Here is a 20107-nt window from a genome sequence, read left to right on the forward strand (position 1 = left end):
TATATCCATTTTTTGGTAGGTTTTCATAGTTATTTTATTACATATACATAACTCCATAGTTTTCAAGTAATTTCCGTAGCAACTACTGAAATTCTGTTGCTATTGAAGGGTATGTATAATACAATGAACAAAATATTGTAAAGCTTCTAAAATAATACGAGTTATGATGTGGCCATCGAAATTTGAAGCATAGAAATATTTTGCGGAAGATTCTATTTAGAGACCAAGTTACATAATTGAAAATTTTAGAGTGTATTATATTACTCCTAGCGAACCCGCTGGTTGCCAAAGGCGACTGTTAATTAATAAAGATAGCAAAAAGTTATAGAATAAGTTAATGAATGCATAATATATTTAATTAAACTTAAATCAAATGGCAAAGGAATGCTTATAGATTTGCTTATGTGATTATAAGAAATTCAAAATCAGGACATTAAGAAATGTTTACTTAAAATACATGTTAACTAATGAATAATTTTTAGGTTCAGACATGCATGCATTTGTAAAATAAAATAACCAAAAAGATATCTATATACTTTTAGTCTCTGAAAGATTTGATATCATGATGTAGCAGGCAACCCAAGACCGCATATCCCTTATATCCATTCCAGAATTAAGATATTTCTGAAGTTGTTGCAGAATTTGCCTATAAAAAAAAACAATATATTACAGATATTAACCAAGATACTTTTTATACATTGAAAAAGTTCACAAAATCTAAAATATCTAATTGGTATGCTATGTTTTAAAAAAATTATGAACAATTTTAAAGGTTGTAGATTTCAGAAGTATTATGCATATTAATTATTCCCTCCTTTCTTTACTTCTATAACAATGCATCAAGGCTTTTGTCACCCCCCCCCAAAGAGCCTGTTTCAACACAAATTTTTTTTGTAAATTTTAATTTAAATAGGTCAGTGAGGAATAAAATCAATTTCAATAAAAAGAACTTATTGAAATTCAGTAATTTAAAAATTATAATTGACTAATCCTCAATGGCTTCTAATTAATTTTAAATCATATTTATTCAAGAATCTGATAGTCAAATATGCTCTCAATATTTAAGCAATTTCATTTGGGAACTATACCAAGACTATTATAAACAATCAAGTGCTTCCATAATGCTTGATTATATTACTGGGCAGTCCATTACCATAAAAAAAGTTTATAGTATTTTTGTGAGGAAAAAGTTTTATATAGAAACGCTACAAAGTAATTAACTACTGAAGAATCTTGCAAATAACTTTACCATTTTTGAATATTGGGAAATAAAAGATAGCCAAAGGTGAGAGATTCTATTTATATTTCAAAAAAGTTTTGGATTTGCTGAAGTTTTATTATAAGCATAATACAATCATCAGCGTATTAAAAAATGTTGTTTTATACTGTTAATATTCAAATTTACAATCAAAAGATCATCATGACTTTGATATAAGTAATATAATATAGGACTATATACTTAAATTCAACAACAAAAATTTACAAAATAGATATTAAAAGCAAAAACATATAAATATATTATTATTTACTCCATTAGATATAAGAATGATACTAAGTTCACTTCTGAAAGTTTGTCAAAAATATGTTGATTTCATAATTCTTTTTTTATTATGACACAGTGATCCAAACTTTTTATATTAACCCAATCAAATTGGACTATAATATATATAAAAGCAAGTTTACTGGCTTAAGCTGTTTATCAAAAACTGATTTTTAAATTAGTACCTTATCATTGATTGGATAATGTTGGATAAAGTTTTATCATTTTTTTTTGTATATAAATAAAAAGCTAATAATTTTAGAGTAAAGTGCAAATTTGGAACAGTATTTCAATTTATATCCAATTAATTTGAAAGAAAATTTTAAAATTGTGCTTAAGAACGTGTGATTATTTCGATTTTATGACCTGAAAATTTTATCAGTTATTCCTTTCTATATTATATGTTCTTAAGAGAAATTTTTAAAAAATTCACTTCATTTTTTTCCAAATTTACACTTGGTTTAGTTAAGTTATGTTTTATAGCTTGTTTTACACAACTATAGCTTTTAAATTCACACTTTCTCTCTAAGATTAATAGTTCTTATTTTTATTTAAAAATGAAAAAAAAAAAAGTTAAAACTTCATCCTTCCTTAATTTAGTAACATCACAAACAAACTTAGAAGCTAGTTTTAAATAACTGACACAGAAACTTAAATAAATAAAATTGCTATAATGAATTTTTTTTCCACATTTTACTATTTTCAGGACGATTTAACTGGTAAATATGTTTGAATTCCTAATCTCAATCAGAGAAAGAGGAATATTGTTAAAAAACACTAACATCTATTTTTTAAAATCTTTCTCATGTGAAACATAATAAAAATTCAAAAAGGATAAAAAACTATTTATAGGCATTATTTCCGTTTCAAATGAAAATGGCAAAAAATTGCCTTCAACACTGTCTCTATATCTTCTTTTTCTTGCTGTTCTTTTAAATAATGTAGCCTGTTTTATAAATTATACATTAAAATTCTGTGAAAGCAAATTAAGACACAAAAATGCTACACATTAAAACAAAAGTTTAAATATAATTTACTTCAATAATCAGATAGAAAAATAATTAATACTTACATGATAATTTTAGGCTTCATGCACAACATGGAAAGTATGAACATACCAGGCTTTGAAACAGGTATCAACTGGAGGGAATCACATTTCTGAAAAAACTTTTCAGGTGAGATGGAGAACGTTCATTATTTTTATATGCTTTAATTTCTTTTAAATAAGAAAAGATTACATTTTATAATCAATTCTCTATGTGCTAGAGTTTTCAAATTTTATACACAGTGTCTTCAATGACAATACACAATTTATTTAATTTCAAAACTTTATAAGTTAATTAATTTAATGAAATTTTGATTTTATGTAAATGTATCATATTGTAAGGAATTTGAGAAAAAAATATATATATTAAGCGATTCTATAATATTTACAACAAATAATAAATTTGCTAATAATTTACCCCTTTTTTTGTCCAGCAATTTCCAACAATCGAAAATAAGTTTCCATGATGTAAGGTAACAAAAACGAAATAAATATACTAAAAAAAAGTATGTCACAAGGATAGAAAAAAGCAAAATGGCTCTCTTTCTGAGAGCTTTAAGAAAGCTATTAATAATGGAAACCTTGCTATCTTTCTCATGTTCTCTTCCTTCCTTCCATGCACGCACACACACAGCATTTCTGCATCACTGTTGGTGGAATTCTCATCAAAATGAAAAAAATATTTTTTTTTTTTTCTTCTCTCTTAAAAATAATGGATCTACATTTCCTCTATTTTTAAGGACACAATGAAAAATCAACTAAATTTTTGGGGCCGTGAGCAAAGCAAAATAGAATTCAAGTTTTCAAGGACCAAGCAAATCCTATTATTCAGGTATCATTTTAAGCAAATTAATATTATTACTTTACCTTTTCAATATCATCCCAATCCTCAAAATTGTTGAGAATGTTGTTTAAAGTAGCTTTTGTCATCATATTAACAATGCTGGAGACCAACTCTTTCAGTGAGTTTTGAGACTGCATAAGTAAAAGAGATCCAACTAATAAGGATTGCACTTCTTTGAAATCCTAAAATGAGAGAAACTAGATAAATGCATAGGAATAAAATTATAACTAGCATATATTTCAACATTTTTTCATTACTATTTCCATTTATCATAGGAAAGAAGATCACAGAAAGGAATAAAAACACCCCCCTAAAGAATAATTCTCCTCCCCCTAAAAAAAAAAAAGTTTCAATAGCTATTCTTTCTGATCTTTTATATATTTAGGTGCGACATTATATTCATCATTTCCTTCATATACAGAAAAATGCAAACTGATTACAGTTTTTAATCATCTGATTGAGATCACAATATTTTTTCCTAGTAAATAATCTAGACAATCACATGTCTTGGGGAATATGTTTTCCTTAATAATAAACAGGAGGTAACAGTTTAAATCGCATTGATTATCGTAAATTCTTCTTATTTCATGTGCATAAGCTCCTTTATCCTCAATGCTTTTCGAAACACTAATAATAATAATAATAATAAAAAAGAAAAAGAAGAAGAAGCTTCTTCATCCTCTTTCCCTTCAGTATCAGGATTATACTGATACTACTATGTTCAGTGATATCGTGGCGGTCGTCTGTACACAACAAGCACTCGAATCAATTGAGGTGATGTATTTCAGTAAAGAAGCAATATCTTTTGCAAATAATCAGTATTGGTGTCTACTTAATTTACAAATAAAATTTTCTTTGATACAATCTTTAGGAATATTGACAGGATTGTCACTCAAATCTGGAAAAAAATACTAAGAGGAATATAATATGCGATACAGCATTTATGTACTTGTTATAATGGAATAACAACACTCCAATTTTAATGAGTGAAAAAAAGAAAAGGATGAACCAATTTAACAATACTGAAAATAATAGTATATTAAAAGAATGTTTATATTTACTTACAGAAAATCTCTATTTATAGAATTTAGCAAGACAAAAATTTACATATTAAAGGGGAATGTGGTATTCATCACCTTCATATGCTCTTTAATTATAAGTCAAACAAAATTAAGAACTTGGGTAATATAAAACACAAAATAACATTATGATTATGATACAAATCATTTCATTTGAAATGCTGTTTTGCATTTCTTCAACTGCTTTTCTTCCCCCTGAAGTTTTTATCTGCTCTTTTAAAGCTTCATGTTACATTCTAAAAGCTTATCTGTATGCCGATGCAAATCTTTTGCAATTGGGAACATTTAAAACCCCTCCATAAAACTTTATGATGTCACACACAGACCAATTAAGAAATCTTTTTTCAATTTTTCCACAAGTATATCCTTGTTGATATTGAATCCATTTTTCATAGCACCATTGCCATGTGACAACTCAAGAATTATTCTTACATCTTCCCAAAAATCAGAAAACCCTTTGGACTTCAAAATATTAGAAATAGAAATCATCAAAAAGAAACTTTTTATTAAATGAATCAAGCTCTTAATGAAATTTTAATTCACTTATTTAAATTTCAAATTCACTTTTTAATTTTTTTTGTAAAAATTTGATCTTTGCTCATTCTGAACATCCTGGGTAAGTTTGCGCTTTGGAATAAAGAAATTTATGCAAACCAACCATTCCTTTTTCATATTAAAATGTATTGTTCTTTAGTAAATGTAGATTTAAGCAAGATGGAGTATTTAAAACAGAAACATTTTTAGATATGCATTCAAATATTTTTTAATAAATTTTATAACAATAAACACTAAAAATATAAATACTACTATAAACACAACAAACTTCACAAATATAAAACACTACTAAAAACCCTCTTATTTCCAGTTTCCATAACTCTACCAGTTATCAAGTAAATTATAGTCACTATACTAATTTTGGTATTTTTTCTCGGTTTCAAATTTTAGCATCATCCCGGTCTATCAAAAATAAGCTGTCTAATAGCTTTGCTTCTTCAATTATGATTCTTTAGACAATATTTTTTATTAATTGTTTAACAAACACGAAAAGGATCATATAAGAAAAACACCAATGGCTCAGATGACTGAACTTTTTTTAAAAAAAGCTGAAAAAAGGTTAGAATGCAAGATAAACTAATTTTAGCTACAATCAATTTATCCTGACAATCATTTATAATATTATCAATTGTGACACATCCAGATAAAGTTTTTAACTGAAATCTATGTATTTCTTTATGTTGTCAAAACGTTTTAAAGCATATTTGCAAATACTAAGTATTCTACCAAACGGATAGAAGATAACTTTAATGGCAACACAGAAAAACCGGTAACTTCCAGGAAATCGGTGTGACTAGTTGAGCTATTTTTAAATGTTCTATACATTGTTCTAAGAGTTAACATCTGCTTCCAATGCTGAAATTCTCCATGGATTATGTGCAGTCCAAAAGTACCTAAATCTAAAATTTTACTATCATTTTTACACAAAAGTTCTTCTCTGATATCTTAAAAAAATTTTTAAGTTACCTTTGGTCCAACCTCAATATTCTATAAAAGTAACTTAATGTCCAAGCTTGATATTTTTTTTGTTGTTTTTTTGTTTAATTCTCAAAGCTCTTGAGCAGTAGTATGCTTTAAAAATACTAAATTCTAATATCTTATGGGGAGAATTGGTTGATTCGCATCAATATATTATAATAAGATCCAGTTGGCATTTTTGTGAAATGTGGCTCAAAACTTCATCAAGGTATATTATAAATTTTTCATTGTTTGCAGATTTCTTAAGATAATATTAAAAAAATAGAGCTAATCCGCAATATACAATGTACAACGATAACATACTTTTTTTTTTTTTGGCTATTACAGTATCAGTAAAATACATGAAAATATTTTCATCATTGTATGTATTAAAAAACAAATACAACAAGTTTTAATGCCGATAAAAGTTTAGCTCTAAATGATTGTTCTTGAACTAAAACGTTCAAAACTGGCTTATTTTCAAATATTGAATTTGATATGCTATCTTCTCTTGTATTCCTTTTGGATAAAAGCCCATTATCAATTATGACTTTTTTGAATCCATGCAATTTCTTCTTTTTCTTTTGGCATGACTAGTAAATGTCTGTGTTCCCATATTACTTTTATTTCCTTAGAAAGCAGGCAGTACACAGCAAACAGATTTTGTGGAACTCCTCTGATCTTTATAAGCAAAGTCAGGATTGATATTTTAATCCACCCAATCCATGTTAAATATGTATTTTTAGTAACTCATTGTTTAAGAAATTCAGCAGATTGTATTTTGATAACTGTATCTGCCAGAGAAATTTATTTTATGCTCTCATATAATTATAAGCCTCACATATGCTCATTAACTACAATATGGGAATCTCATAAAAATAATAATAATCTGCCACTGAAATCGAAATTGGACTGATCTACTTGTATACAGAAAAAAAAAAAAAGAAAAAAAGGGTGAGTTTTCAAGATTATACAGTTGCAAATAGTATTATTTTGTTTTTGAAGCTATTAGCGAAGATGTTTCATTCTAGCAATATTTAGGGATTGTCCTTTTTAGGTGAGGAGGATGTGTGTGTGTGTGTGTGTGTGTGGGTGGGGGGGGGTAAACTTTAAGAAACTCGAATTTCTCAGTTTTTACAGAAATTCTAAAATTTCATTTTAAGTGATTTTTAAATTTTCTATATTTTCTTGGTGCCATGGCAACCTTGATTTAATATGGAAAATTCAATTCATGTGCACTAATGAGAAAATTTTACCCAAACCTACAGAATTTCCATCATTTTTCACAGTACCCATTTAAAAAATTCTTAACCTTGCAGTAATGTTTATTTCACACAGAAAGATTTAAAACAATGTATCTCTCAGCTTTTAGCTTACGAATGAATTTTTTTAAATTGAATAATAAAATTGGAGATTTATCAAATGTTTTTCTCAGATAGTAATATAACTTCTGTATGTTTTTTCTTTCTTGTTTTTAATTATATTTTTTAATGATAATTGCTTTGCTATTTCTTTCACTTGCATGCTGCCCCCCGAATATTTCTATGCTTAAAAATAAATCATATTGTAGAAAATTACACGGATTTATCACTTCTGTTGAGAAATGCATAATACTGAAGTGTTACAGCCTCATTTAGGTATAACATGTCCACAGTAGAATGATAGAAACCAAATTTATTTACTGGACAATCATATTTCAAATTTAATATGAAATATATTTCAATAAGCCATTTTGTAATGTCACCTGACTTTCTTGCATTATTGAAAATATTAAATTCTGAAAATAACAGTCAAAAGCAGATTTTTTTTTTTTTTTTTGGTGTTGTAGTTATGATGACATGAATCCCCATCAATATTCAATAAATGAGAAGCCTTTTCTTTCTTAATATCTGCTTTAACACTACTTTATTTCCCTCAACTCTGCAAGAGTCAACGAACATTAAATTTTTTAAGGGAACATTTTTATTTTCAAAATGATTTTTGTGGCCACCTTTTTCCCTTTTTGATCAAAATCACGAGAAGCAGTTGCTTCCTTTCAAGCCTCATGTGATCCTTCATGTGATCTCAAAACAGGACTAAATCCTCATTTCTAAACAAGCATCAATGAAACACTGAGCAACTTTCAAATGAATTAAACAATATGCTATGAATTCAAAATGTTTTCACCTTACAACTGTACGAAAAATTTGCACAAAGGTTACAGTTTTGTTTGTACGCTTCTTGTGTCTTTTACATACAATCCACCTCTAACATTTTGACAAAAATTTTAATAGAGATTTCAATTAATCTCAAAAACTATAAAATTTGATTCTAAAAACATTGAAATAAATCTTTCCATAGAAGGGTGTAATGTCTGCAGTTTATCACAAGATAAAAAGTTGCTAATATAGCCTTCTGTTTATTTAAAAACAACCAAATTCGATAGAAGATTATAACAGACTGATTCCCCAAACATGCAGTTTCTCACCAGCTTTGAGATGTAACCAATGTTATTGAATTAATTGAAAAATCAGTCAAAAATCAAGAATATGCTTTAATATTATTAAAAAGGCAATATTAAACAGAGAATCTAATTAAATCAATTTAATAATTAAGCAATAAAAGCACTTACTGTTACAGGGACAGCTTTAAGAAAGTCTTCTTCATTGAGGCACTGAATAATTTTATTGAAACTATCAGGCACAAATTTAAGGACGGAATAATTTTTGTCTTCACAGTCATTGGAAATTCCATAAGATATATGATTGAACAGCAATTTACAAACAGGAAGAAGAAGTTTTCCACCAGAATCTTAAAAGATAATTAAAATAACCCTTTAAAATGAATGTAGATATATTCAAATATTTTTTATATATAGATAACAAAAATGCATTTATAACGAACTGAAATTGTAGAGTTACTAAAACTTTATAAGTATTGAAAAACATATATAATTAAACTAAAGTGATTTTTCAATAAAAAGAAATCTTAGCAGATACTACAATGATCCAAAATAGTGACATATATATTTATTTTAAAGATTCTAAAAATGTAATATCAAAACTGTTATTTCAAAAAACTTAGTTGATTTAAGAAAACAAATATAATTCAAAAACAATTTCATTTAAAACATTTCATTAAAATAATAAAAATATTTTTTTTAATTTTTTTTATTTATTGCTATTTTTTTTATTTATCATAGATTATTACTTGATTACCTTATTTATTTATGCATTTAACAAGTGTCACAAATAACTTATTTTTCTTACAAAAAATAATATTAATCTGTGCGTAAATTGAGAATGGGTCAGAACTAATGCTGCCACCAATTTATTCAATATTAAACATCATTTTTTTCTTATAAATTACCAAGTTATAAGAAAAGGCTAAAAATAAAATTCTCAATTCAAGTGAAAAAAATTCTCAAAAATATGATTTTAAAAAAGAAACCATGCCCCTGTTTCTAGTTTTTATAGCCACAATGGGAGTTTGAGAGTAAAAGCTCAGGATGAAGCTGAGATACTTATCAAAACAATTTAATCAAAATTTTACTAATTCATTTTTTAATTTTATTTACTGTCAAAATCATAACACTGCTCCTTGTTTTCTTTCCTATAGAGATATGAATATGCAAGTTGTCATTTTTAGAAAAATATAAGAAATAATAACAAAAATCTTTAAAATAAGGTAATAATAATGCTTGTTGGTATGGGGCGTGCACGATAATTTAAAAAAAAAATGATTCAATAGCTGTTTTCTCTATTTATATTTCTCTATTTATATTAGTTTTCTCTATTCCAAATTAAGAAATACTGCAAAACTCCAATCATCCAAATTGATTTTAGGAAAGAAGGAGTGTGTGTGTGGGGGGGGGGAGGCACTCAAAACCCAAATAATTATGATCACTGATCCCGACAAATCTTTTACGAGCTATTAAAGGTAAAATAAAATAGAAAATTAATTTTTGCCATTTCATTTTTATGTCAATCTTACAATATCTTGTTTTATATATCTTATTTATTAAATTGATTTCCTGACTTTCTTCCAATCATACAAAATTTTGCATATCTGTATTGTTAGATTTCCATTTAAATTAAATATTTATTTTACTGGGCAAACAGGAATCTCCCCCTCCCTAAATTCTCCAGACTTTAAATTTAGCTATGGTATATCAAGGGTTCTAAAGTTTTAAATATTACAATATATCTTTTAGAAACTGAATATATAGCGATTCTCCCATGCTTGACACTTGAAACCTTTTCAAATTCAAATAGCACATATTCTTTCTGACTAAGGCTTTATGAATCAAAAAGAAACTTTTCTATTCAAAGTTTATATAAAATTATAATTTTATAAAAACTTTTATTTTTATTTATGCAAATAATTCAATTTGATTTAATGTAAATATTCATAGCAAAAATGAGTTTTTGATTCTGAGAGGGGACTAAGGTAATGAATGGAAACATAAACCAAGTTATAGATTTGAGCAACAGATGATGCAACAGATATACTGTGCGCAAAAAGACAGTTCTTTATATCCAACATCCACATGCTGAAAAGACAACAGCTTTGTTTCTTCATTTCTTATCACTATACGAGTTTGCTTGTTTGCAATATAATTATAGCCGCTAATTGTCTTTTGTCATGCTATATGTAGCATGAGAATTTCAAGCCATCATCAAAGTTTTGAAAACTATGGAAAGATGCAAGTGCTAAGTGATAAGCTTTCAAGATCTTATCACAACCAAACAAAATTAATTCAGGGCCCATAATTTGGGACTTCCAAGTTATGCAGTTAACACATTGCGTACAGGTTACGAGATTTCCCATTTTTAGCAGGCTGAATGTTGCGGCAGGATCACAAGATATCTCATTTTTATATCTTTTTGCCTGAAATGATGCACAATGAGAATAAAATATTTTTGTTACATTACCAGAATAACAAAACGTTACGCATTCTTATGACAAATGATTAGCAAAATAACTGAATGTTGACATACCAAGCATGTGGAAACAATCTGTCAGCGTGTGGCAGATTGTCTATCGTACCTTATAAAGTGTTTTATTATAGTACATTTTGTTATTTCAAAGTTCTTGTTTTAATTTGTAAGGAGACAGCTTTATATATATATATATATATATATATATATATATATATATATATATAATAAATAGATGAGTAAAATATATAGTTATATTTAAGAATACTTCATGTAAATATCATACCAAATGCAAATTAAAAATGTACATATATGTATCCTATTGCTTATCAAGAATGCTTCTAAAGCATTCAAAAATGATCGAGCCCTGGAAGAGCACTGAGTGCTGTGCGCAATGTGTTAACATTATATTATATATATACATTAATATTTTATGTTTTCATAATAAGTTTAAATACTGTTATTTTAGCCTTCAAATTTTCAATTTCATTATGCAACTTAAAAACCTACTTTAAAATAAAGAAAACATGTATTTAACAAAATTTAACAGTAAGCTAAAATATTGATCTTTATATTGAAATTCCATCATAAATTAAAAAGAAACCTTTTAATTTATCATGAAAAGAAATCTTTTATCAGAAACAACTGTTTTTTGGTTCATTAAAAAAAATTTTGTAAGAAGAAAACTCTTAATTTAGATTTTAGGAATTTGCATCATCCAGCTTCGAAAATAGATTTTTAAAACAGCAAACATGAAATCAAAAGTATTAATAAAACAAAAATTTCTTTTTTCCAGATAAAAAAAAAACCCAAATATGAACATAACTTTAAATAATCAAGGCAGAAAGCCTCTAACTATATATTTTACAATTCAATACATAATTAAAATATTATTCAATTAGCAAAAGAAAATAGATAAAATGATAATGCACAGTCGAATTACATTGTCATGAAAAACAGCAAAATGCAGAAAGAACACTTAACAGCAATTTTATTGGTTTAAATCAAATTGTAGAGGATTATTGTCTGAAATAGGCCTTTAAGATTGCATCTGGATAAGGGAGAAGGAAGTGTTAACACCATTTAGATAAACCAATGATTTCGGAGTGAATTTTAAATTAAAAAGCTGCTAGTATTATTGATCTACACAACATGTTACAAAACATGATGACAACTAAATCAGATCAAGGGTAAAGTTTCAAAAAGTACTAATTTGGAAAATATGTTTTATTTGTTAAAAAGTAGTACAATATTTCTGGAATTTCACTTAGATACATGTTACATAGAAGAGAATAATTCGTGAAAATTTCTGTTCACATTTTGCATTACTTTTTGAAAAGTTTGACTGTGTTAGAAAAAAAAAACGTGTTGCCAAAAATGGCAATACTTTTTTTATAAATCAGAATTCAAGGAATGGAGGGGGTCTATGCTATCTATGGTAATAAGTAATAAAAATGTTATTCTATGATTTCAAATGGTTTCATAATAATCAATTTTCAAAATGTGGTCAAAATTAAAAAATTTTTTAACAGTTTGTGGCGGATTCGTATGAGCGAGGATAAAACCTGGGACCTTGTGGTTCGCAGCCAAGTAACAAGACAAAAGTAATACTCATGTCTTGTAGCTGTTAGCTCGCTTATAAGCTTAACCACAGTACTCTCCCTCCAGTGAGTTAGAGGTGAGACGAACGATATGGCTGTTGAGTGGCGATGTATTAGCTGTCCTATGCGCCTGTACCTATTTAAGTAGCGCCAAGCGATATGGCGAGCATGTGTGGTTGCTGTTGTTGATGCTGTTGCGCCAAGTGAGTCTGACGGCTTTGTGTTGCTGTGCCAAGTGAATCTGACGACTGTGTTGCTGCATCAAGCGAGTCTGATGACTGTACTGCCGTGTCAAGTGAATCTAATGACTTTGGTTTGCTGTGGGTAGATGGCGCCACAACAGCTGTATGAAAGTTGAAGGTTCATCGTCCGAGGTCACCAATGTGTCGGATTGGTATCTGCGAGGATAGAACCTGGGACTTTGTGGTTCGCAGCCAAGTAACAAGACAAAAGTAATACTCATGTCTCATAGCTGTTAGCTGGCTTATAAGTTTCACCACAAGTTAATTACTGAAAACCACTTAAAATAGATGATTGAAAAGCCACTGGTCTTCCGAAAATGAATTTGAAGATTTGATAATTGAAATAACTTAAACAATTTTCATCACTTTTCTTTGAAAACTGGCCATTATGATATTATTTAAAATTATAGAACCATTTTAGCATAGAATTTTTCCCCCTTCTTCCTCAGATTTCAACTAATAAAAGAAAAATGCTTATTGTCATTTTTCGATAACCCTGTTTTGTTTTGTTAATTTTTGAAATAAAAAATGCAGATATTCTACTGATCTGGTTATTCCTGGATCTACCAATTATTCTATTCTATATAACATGTACTTAAGAGGAATATCCAAAATTTTGCTCAAAAAAGGTTTTCACACACCTGCACTTATTTTAAATTTACTCTTGATTTAAATATCTATAATAATGACTTACTGAAGATATCATTTTAATACTTACAGCTTAACAATATTTTCTTATGCAATTAATAGTTTTTCATTTTAAATAAATTAATTAATTAAATTTAAAAAAAAAGGCATCAAAACTTTTACTTATTACACGGGGACAAACTTAGAGACCTCTTTTTTGGATAATCATCTTAAGATGAATAAATTAGCCATTATGTATTTCTTCAACGAAAATGTACAATTTGACAGGATTAACAAGTAAAAGTGAACAGTAAACAAAAGATGAGCATTAGTACCTAAACTGAGTATCTTCATGCCAAATTTTAAGAACTTTAGAGACCTAGGAGTTGTGTATCCCAACATTGTCATATCTGTTATGATCCGACACACATCCTAAATAAATAAAATAAATAAAAAATTGATAGCCTGAAAGTGATCATTTCTTTTACAGTTCAAGGTATATTTTTCAATATTGACACAGGATTTGAACAAAAAAGATGAACCTTATAAATAAATGTGCACTGAGAAACAAAATATGTTTGATTAAATGAACAATTAAACAAATTTATAAAAAATAGTGCTCAAGATATTAAAAAATGTTGCTGTAGAATTAAATAAGGAAACTAATAAATAAAAAAATAAGTTATTTAAAAAATTTTTAAAAACAAAACTAACAATAAAACTGATGCAATAAACTAAAAAGATGTATCTTATTAAGAAAGCATGACCATATAAAAGTTTTATTTATTTCCATATTATTTTTAATCCATCTGTTTCCCTCCCCCTTCCTCATTTTTTGGACAAGTACAAGTTTTCTTCTAAGCTCTAATTTATTATTTCCTTCAATTTTCAATTTTTTTTTTTTTTTTTTTTGTTAAGGGATTTTATTTTTTCTCTCTCTCCATTGTAGTTTTTTTTTGCTAGCAATCTTTGCTGGTGGTATTTTCTTAATTACTTTATATTTTCTTGAAAGCTACTACTAATAGCATGATGACTTTTTTTTTTAAACCTAAAATATTTAACAAAAGAATGGTCTTCACTCATCATTTCGCATTTTATAGTCTGAATTGAAAAACATGTTTTCCTGATCTTCTATTAATTGGGTCTGAGACCATGAACAGAATTAATTATATCTTTTTCCATCTTCCAGAAATCAGAATATTTTCCCATACTGAATAATTTAGATCACTAAATGTCTAAAAGATTACGTTTCCCTGAATCATCAATAAGATGTAACAGTTTTAAATCAAATTGAAGATGGTAAATTCCTCTACAATTCCAATGCTTAAGCTCCTTTATTCTTAATACTTAATGAAAACACCAGTTACAAAAATGTAGCATTTTAAATGTAACCTCTAGTAGCTGAATCAATCAAGGATATGCATTTCAGTAAAACATTTGCCACTAAGAATTCCTCTTTTGACAAAAAAAAAAAAAAAAAAAAAAAGTATAGGAATTAAAAAATTTTTTTATAAAGCAATTCTAATTTTTTATGACTATTAGAGCCACTTAATATGATAGAATGAGTTTTTGTATCAATAAATATTTCACTCAAACTTTTAGAATTCCCCTTATTCTTTGCAGTAATTTTTAAAAAGTCTTATCTTATAAGAATATCCTACTTTAAAAAGAAAGATTGCTTTAAAAAATTAATAATTGTCACTGTTTTTGAAATAACTTAATAGAGGAAAAGTTGCATAATAAAATAGGAGATTCAAGAGTCTTCTTCTGACAACAAATCATTTTCTGAATTATTCCATATTTTCTTCACTTTTATCTTCAATAATATTTTTCGGTGATAACTTCTTTAATACTTAATTCATTTGTGTCCTAATACTTTGGAGCCTCAATTAGATATAGCATGTTCATTGCAGCACGAAGCAAACGAAATTTACTGGAGAATCTTGTTTCGAACTTAATATGAAACATATCTTAATAAGCCACTTTTTAATGTTAGCTGATCATTTTATGCCATTAAAAATATTTCTTTTTAAATTCAGTCAAAAGGCAAAGAAAATTTTTTTGCTGGTGTGGATATGATGACATGAATTGCTATTAATATTCAACAAATAGTGAAAGAGTTTTCTTGATAATATTTGTTTCAATGCCACTTTTTGTTCCTTTTATAACTCTCCAAGAGTACTTTGGAATAGACATATAGTTTTCCTCAGAAAATTTTGTTACTTCCAAAATTTTTTGAAATTTCTTTAATAAAGATTTCTTTTTTAACTTACTATTGCAACATGTAAAGAAACCTATTCTAACAGTATTTACAGAAAAGAGAGAAGTAACTTGTCTATAAAAAAAAGAATTCTCTTCTTACAATTTGCAAAAATATTTTTGCAACAACAAATTTCATTTTAAAGTATCCACAATTACTAATAAATGACAAATTATTCAATTTGGAGCTAAGGCCTAACTAACATTCACTAGAACAGCAACTATTAAAAATGGCAAATTATGTTTTGCAATAACACCCAAAATTAAGGATTCAGAATCTGAAATTCTATCACAAAGAGGGATATTATTAACTGGCACAAGAGTGAGATTATTATTGCAGCTGTTGAAGATAATGGGTTTAAAAAATGCTTTTAAAGAATAACTAATATTCTTTGTTAAAAAAAATTTCCATGTGTTTCCTCACCCTTTTTTTCATCAAGAATTGGATTAAAGTTTCTTTTATAGAGTAATTAAAGTCATTGCAAAAAATGGACACTTTTCCCACTAACAGCACCCTATTTTACACTTTCTCTAACAAATGCATCAGTTTCTTTTCTCCAAATATTAAGTTTTTTACCCTAGACAATCACATTGGAATTTTTTTCCCATTATTTTTTATCAATAGGCCCCAGTTTTCAATTACTGGAAACAACAGTAGTCATCTTGATTTAAGGGAATAAAAATAATATTGAAATAATAATAATAATAATAATAATAATAATAAAAAAAAAAACACAAAAAATAAATAAATAAAAATGGTTATTTTCATTTACCAGCAGTCAATCATTTTAGATATTTCCTGACTGAATATAAAAATACTGAAATTTGATTAATAAACTTTTTTTTTTCTCCAATGCTATAAATTGATTTAAAAAAAGAAAGATTAAACACTATTCATTTCCTCATTCAACATTTGGATCCTGAACAACATTTGGCAGTTTTATACACCATACTATGAATTCATAACAATTTCTCCTTAGAGTCATGTGCAAAATCTGCATTTTTTGTTTGTAAATTACTTGTGCATTTAGAGGGCTTACCCTTCAACATGTTAAAAAAAAAACTTTTAATGCTAGTTTGCATGGACTTAAAAGAAAGATTTTTTTTTTAATTCCAAAAATGTAGAAATCTGCACAAAAGTATCATATCTAATATTAACTTTGGCAATATCAAAGAATAATGAAAAATATAAGTATTCAGAAAATTTGTAATATTTAAATGTTACTCTTTTTTTACATAAATAGGCACAAATTTTATGAGAGTAAAGCTTATTTTATTCAATAACAAGGTATATTAACATTCATTAGATCTTTTATTGTAATCTTTTGTGCTGTGATTAACCCTGCTTGGTCTAGATCAACTAATTAAGTCAATAACTCAAAAACAAAGTGAAAGTGTAGCAGCTTTTATGGATCAAAGTAGCTGTGGAAAAATCTAATTTAAGTTTTAGTAAATAGGATAAGTTGCCAAAATGGAAGACTTTCAAGGGAAATTGTCTAACATTTTTATTTCACTTCCAGGAAAATGTCTAGCAGCCACCCTCATCAAAATGAAAAATATGTTGCTAATCACACATTGATTTTTCAGTTTAGAATAGTGCTCATTAAGATGCAACTTTAAAAGACTTCAACAGAGGATAGAAATAATAACCTTCTGATTAAAATTCTTCAGCCATGCAACACTTTAACCTATTCAGATAGTGATAAGAATTAATTGCAATTCAAGTGACTATCTTCAGTTCAATGATATTAAATACCACCTCTCACACTGAATTTTTCACATTAATATAACACAAATAGTATGTGGTGAAATCTTTCTTAACATTTTGGTATTTTTATATTAACTCGGCAGCAATCAAAAGAATTTAGTTGCAACCTAACGGTATGAGGCTAATAGTACAGTTACTAACTTGAAATTACTATAGTTGATACACATTTTGGTAAGCATAAAAAAAAAAGTTATTGATATCTCGCAATAACTGGTGTCATGCTGTTGTAAAAGTAACGATTTGATTCCTATTTATGATAAAAATACTTACTTTACAAATTTCAAAAACAAGTTGTTCAAATGAAGCAGAGGGTTTATTCTTTTGTGACCTGTTTCGTCTAGCACTGGCATTCAGACTAATCTCCATGCAAGCAGGTCTTAAAAGCTTTTCCTGGATCCAAAGGATTATATCTTCAACGAATTTGACAGAATTATATTTTTCCTAAATGAAAATATTAACAAAAATAAAACAATGCGTATTAGAAGAGTAAAAAATACATGCAATGAGAAAGCTATCATAAAATATAAATTGGAAGACTAACACAGAAAAAAATATATATCAGCAAAAGAAATACAATTGAAATTGCAGACTGAAGCACACAAAAATATAGTTTTTATTAATTACTCTTGCATGAAAGCATTACATTACATCAGATAAAAATAAACCCAAACATGACCTAAATAATTTCAATTACATCTAAACCATAGTTTCAATAGATAATTCCCAACTTATCCTGATAATTATCTTTAAAATTAACTCATTTATAAACCTAGGTAATATTAAATAATAATGTAGCATATATATAAGAAAAATTAATTACTTCAGCTTGTAGAAGCACAGAAATTTGAAGCAACGCATACAACAATTTCTTCAAGAAAATTTCATCCTCTTTGCAGATATTATTTTCACGGGATAATTCCACTTTCCTCTGAAAAAATAAACACAAAAATTACAAATAAATAATTGCTCAGTTTGTATTTTTAATAATAATTTTAATTTTTAGTAAAAATAATAAAACATAAATACAGTTTGGTTAAACAGGGGTGTTTGTGGGACCCCAAAAAATCCCCTGAAACTTTTACGGACTTACTACCGACATTTTGGAGTTTCGAGAAGGGGGGGGGGGGGAATGAAAAATTACAATTATCAAGTATTGAATGACCTAATTATAAAAGTTCAATGAATTACTTTTTTTGCAAAATTAATAACCATAAATTTTCAAACATATACACTACTACATTTTATGTAAATATTTTAAATTACCTGAATTAATTCTTTTAAAAAAATTTATCTAATTTCTGCTGCTTTTTTTTATTTTCTGATGTTTGTGGGCTTGTCTTTCTTTTGTGGTGAACTTCATAATTGCAGGAAGGTTGACTTTTATTTTCCTCATTTACAGTTGAAGAAATTTCCGTGAGAACTGCACATGCAGAGGTAGAAGCAGTTTGCTTTTCTGCTGATGTAGAAGGTTTTTCAGAGAATTTTATAGGTGACTCATCTGAAATACATGTTTTTAAGTCCTCTTGATATGTTTTCCAACTTCTGTTCATATTCAGTAAGAGATCTTTGTGAATTGGATCAGTCATTGGATTTTTTGAACCATATTTTTCACATGAGGTTTCTTTAGAAGCCATTAAATCATATTTAATAGTCTGCACTGCATCTAGAGAATCACTCTTAAGAGAGGTTCTATAGTCAATGACAAGTGTATCCATTAAGTTGAATGCACTTTCCACTAATGGGCCATGGAAGCAGCTAAGGCAGGCTTTGACCAATTTAGCCAATGTAGGATACTTATAATCATTTGTGAAATCATCTTTTAAATTAAAAACTTTAGACCAATATTTATCAATTTTACACTTGACTTGATTTCCACTTTCATCAGATGTGTAGAACATTTCTTTGGTGATATCAATATCACTCTGGTATAACCTTATTTCAGCTTCTACTTTTGACTTTTCATTATCACTAAAAATATGGGACATAAAAGATGATAATTTTTCAAAAGCTAATATTGTACTGGTTTTACCTCTTAGCTCTGGATCTAATGCTGTAAAACTAATTAGATATGAATTTTTAAGGGGTAATTTCTGTTTCATATGCTGTGCTGTATTAGTATAAGCTTTCATCAGAGAAATTTGGAATTCTTTTGCTATTGGATGATTTTTTGATAATTTCTTCAGGAGAGTGGAAGCTTCTGCACCAGTAAATATTACTTTGCTAGGTAGATGGAATTCTGGATTTGTGACATCAACCTTTAATAAATCATTATAAGGTGTGCACTCTATATTTTCTGGCTTCATAAAAAAAGAGAAAAAGTTTTGTTTTGCATAACAAATAACCCATTTAGTATTCTTTTTTTCCGAGCTAAAGCATCCTTTGTGAGTTGTTGGGAATGCAAGCAAGAATACACCCCTTCAACAATTTTTTTCTGAGCTGCAGAAATATTTCTTTTATTGTATACAGTTTCAACATAAGAAAAATAATCCCCTTTATCAGTTTTATCCAAGTAGTGAAAATAAAATGCAATAAGAGCATCCCACAGATCTTTGATTCTTTCTAAAACACATAAAATGTACAGCCACCTATGGTCTGGTCTCTTCAAGGGCTTACGTCTTTTAATGGCAAGGGATTCACAGATTTTGAAAAAAAATTTCTCTTTTACTGCAGC

At 27.6% G+C, this 20107-nt stretch overlaps 1 protein-coding gene across 2 annotated transcripts in view; it reads right to left on the reverse strand.

Annotated features, from left to right (window-relative positions):
- LOC129961599 (condensin-2 complex subunit G2-like) overlaps nt 1-20107 on the reverse strand; it is a 131737-nt gene that overhangs the window by 6845 nt on the left and 104785 nt on the right. For both annotated transcript variants that reach the window (XM_056075104.1, XM_056075103.1), the window contains exons 20-26: nt 18257-18364; nt 17707-17877; nt 13745-13841; nt 8632-8810; nt 3453-3611; nt 2613-2698; nt 537-646 (exon numbers count right to left, since the gene is read on the reverse strand). In XM_056075104.1, the coding sequence (XP_055931079.1) occupies nt 537-646; nt 2613-2698; nt 3453-3611; nt 8632-8810; nt 13745-13841; nt 17707-17877; nt 18257-18364 (910 nt within the window). The remainder of the gene's footprint in view (nt 1-536; nt 647-2612; nt 2699-3452; nt 3612-8631; nt 8811-13744; nt 13842-17706; nt 17878-18256; nt 18365-20107) is intronic.

This window comes from Argiope bruennichi, chromosome 2 (genome assembly GCF_947563725.1).
Source record: "Argiope bruennichi chromosome 2, qqArgBrue1.1, whole genome shotgun sequence".
Lineage (NCBI taxonomy): Eukaryota > Metazoa > Arthropoda > Arachnida > Araneae > Araneidae > Argiope > Argiope bruennichi.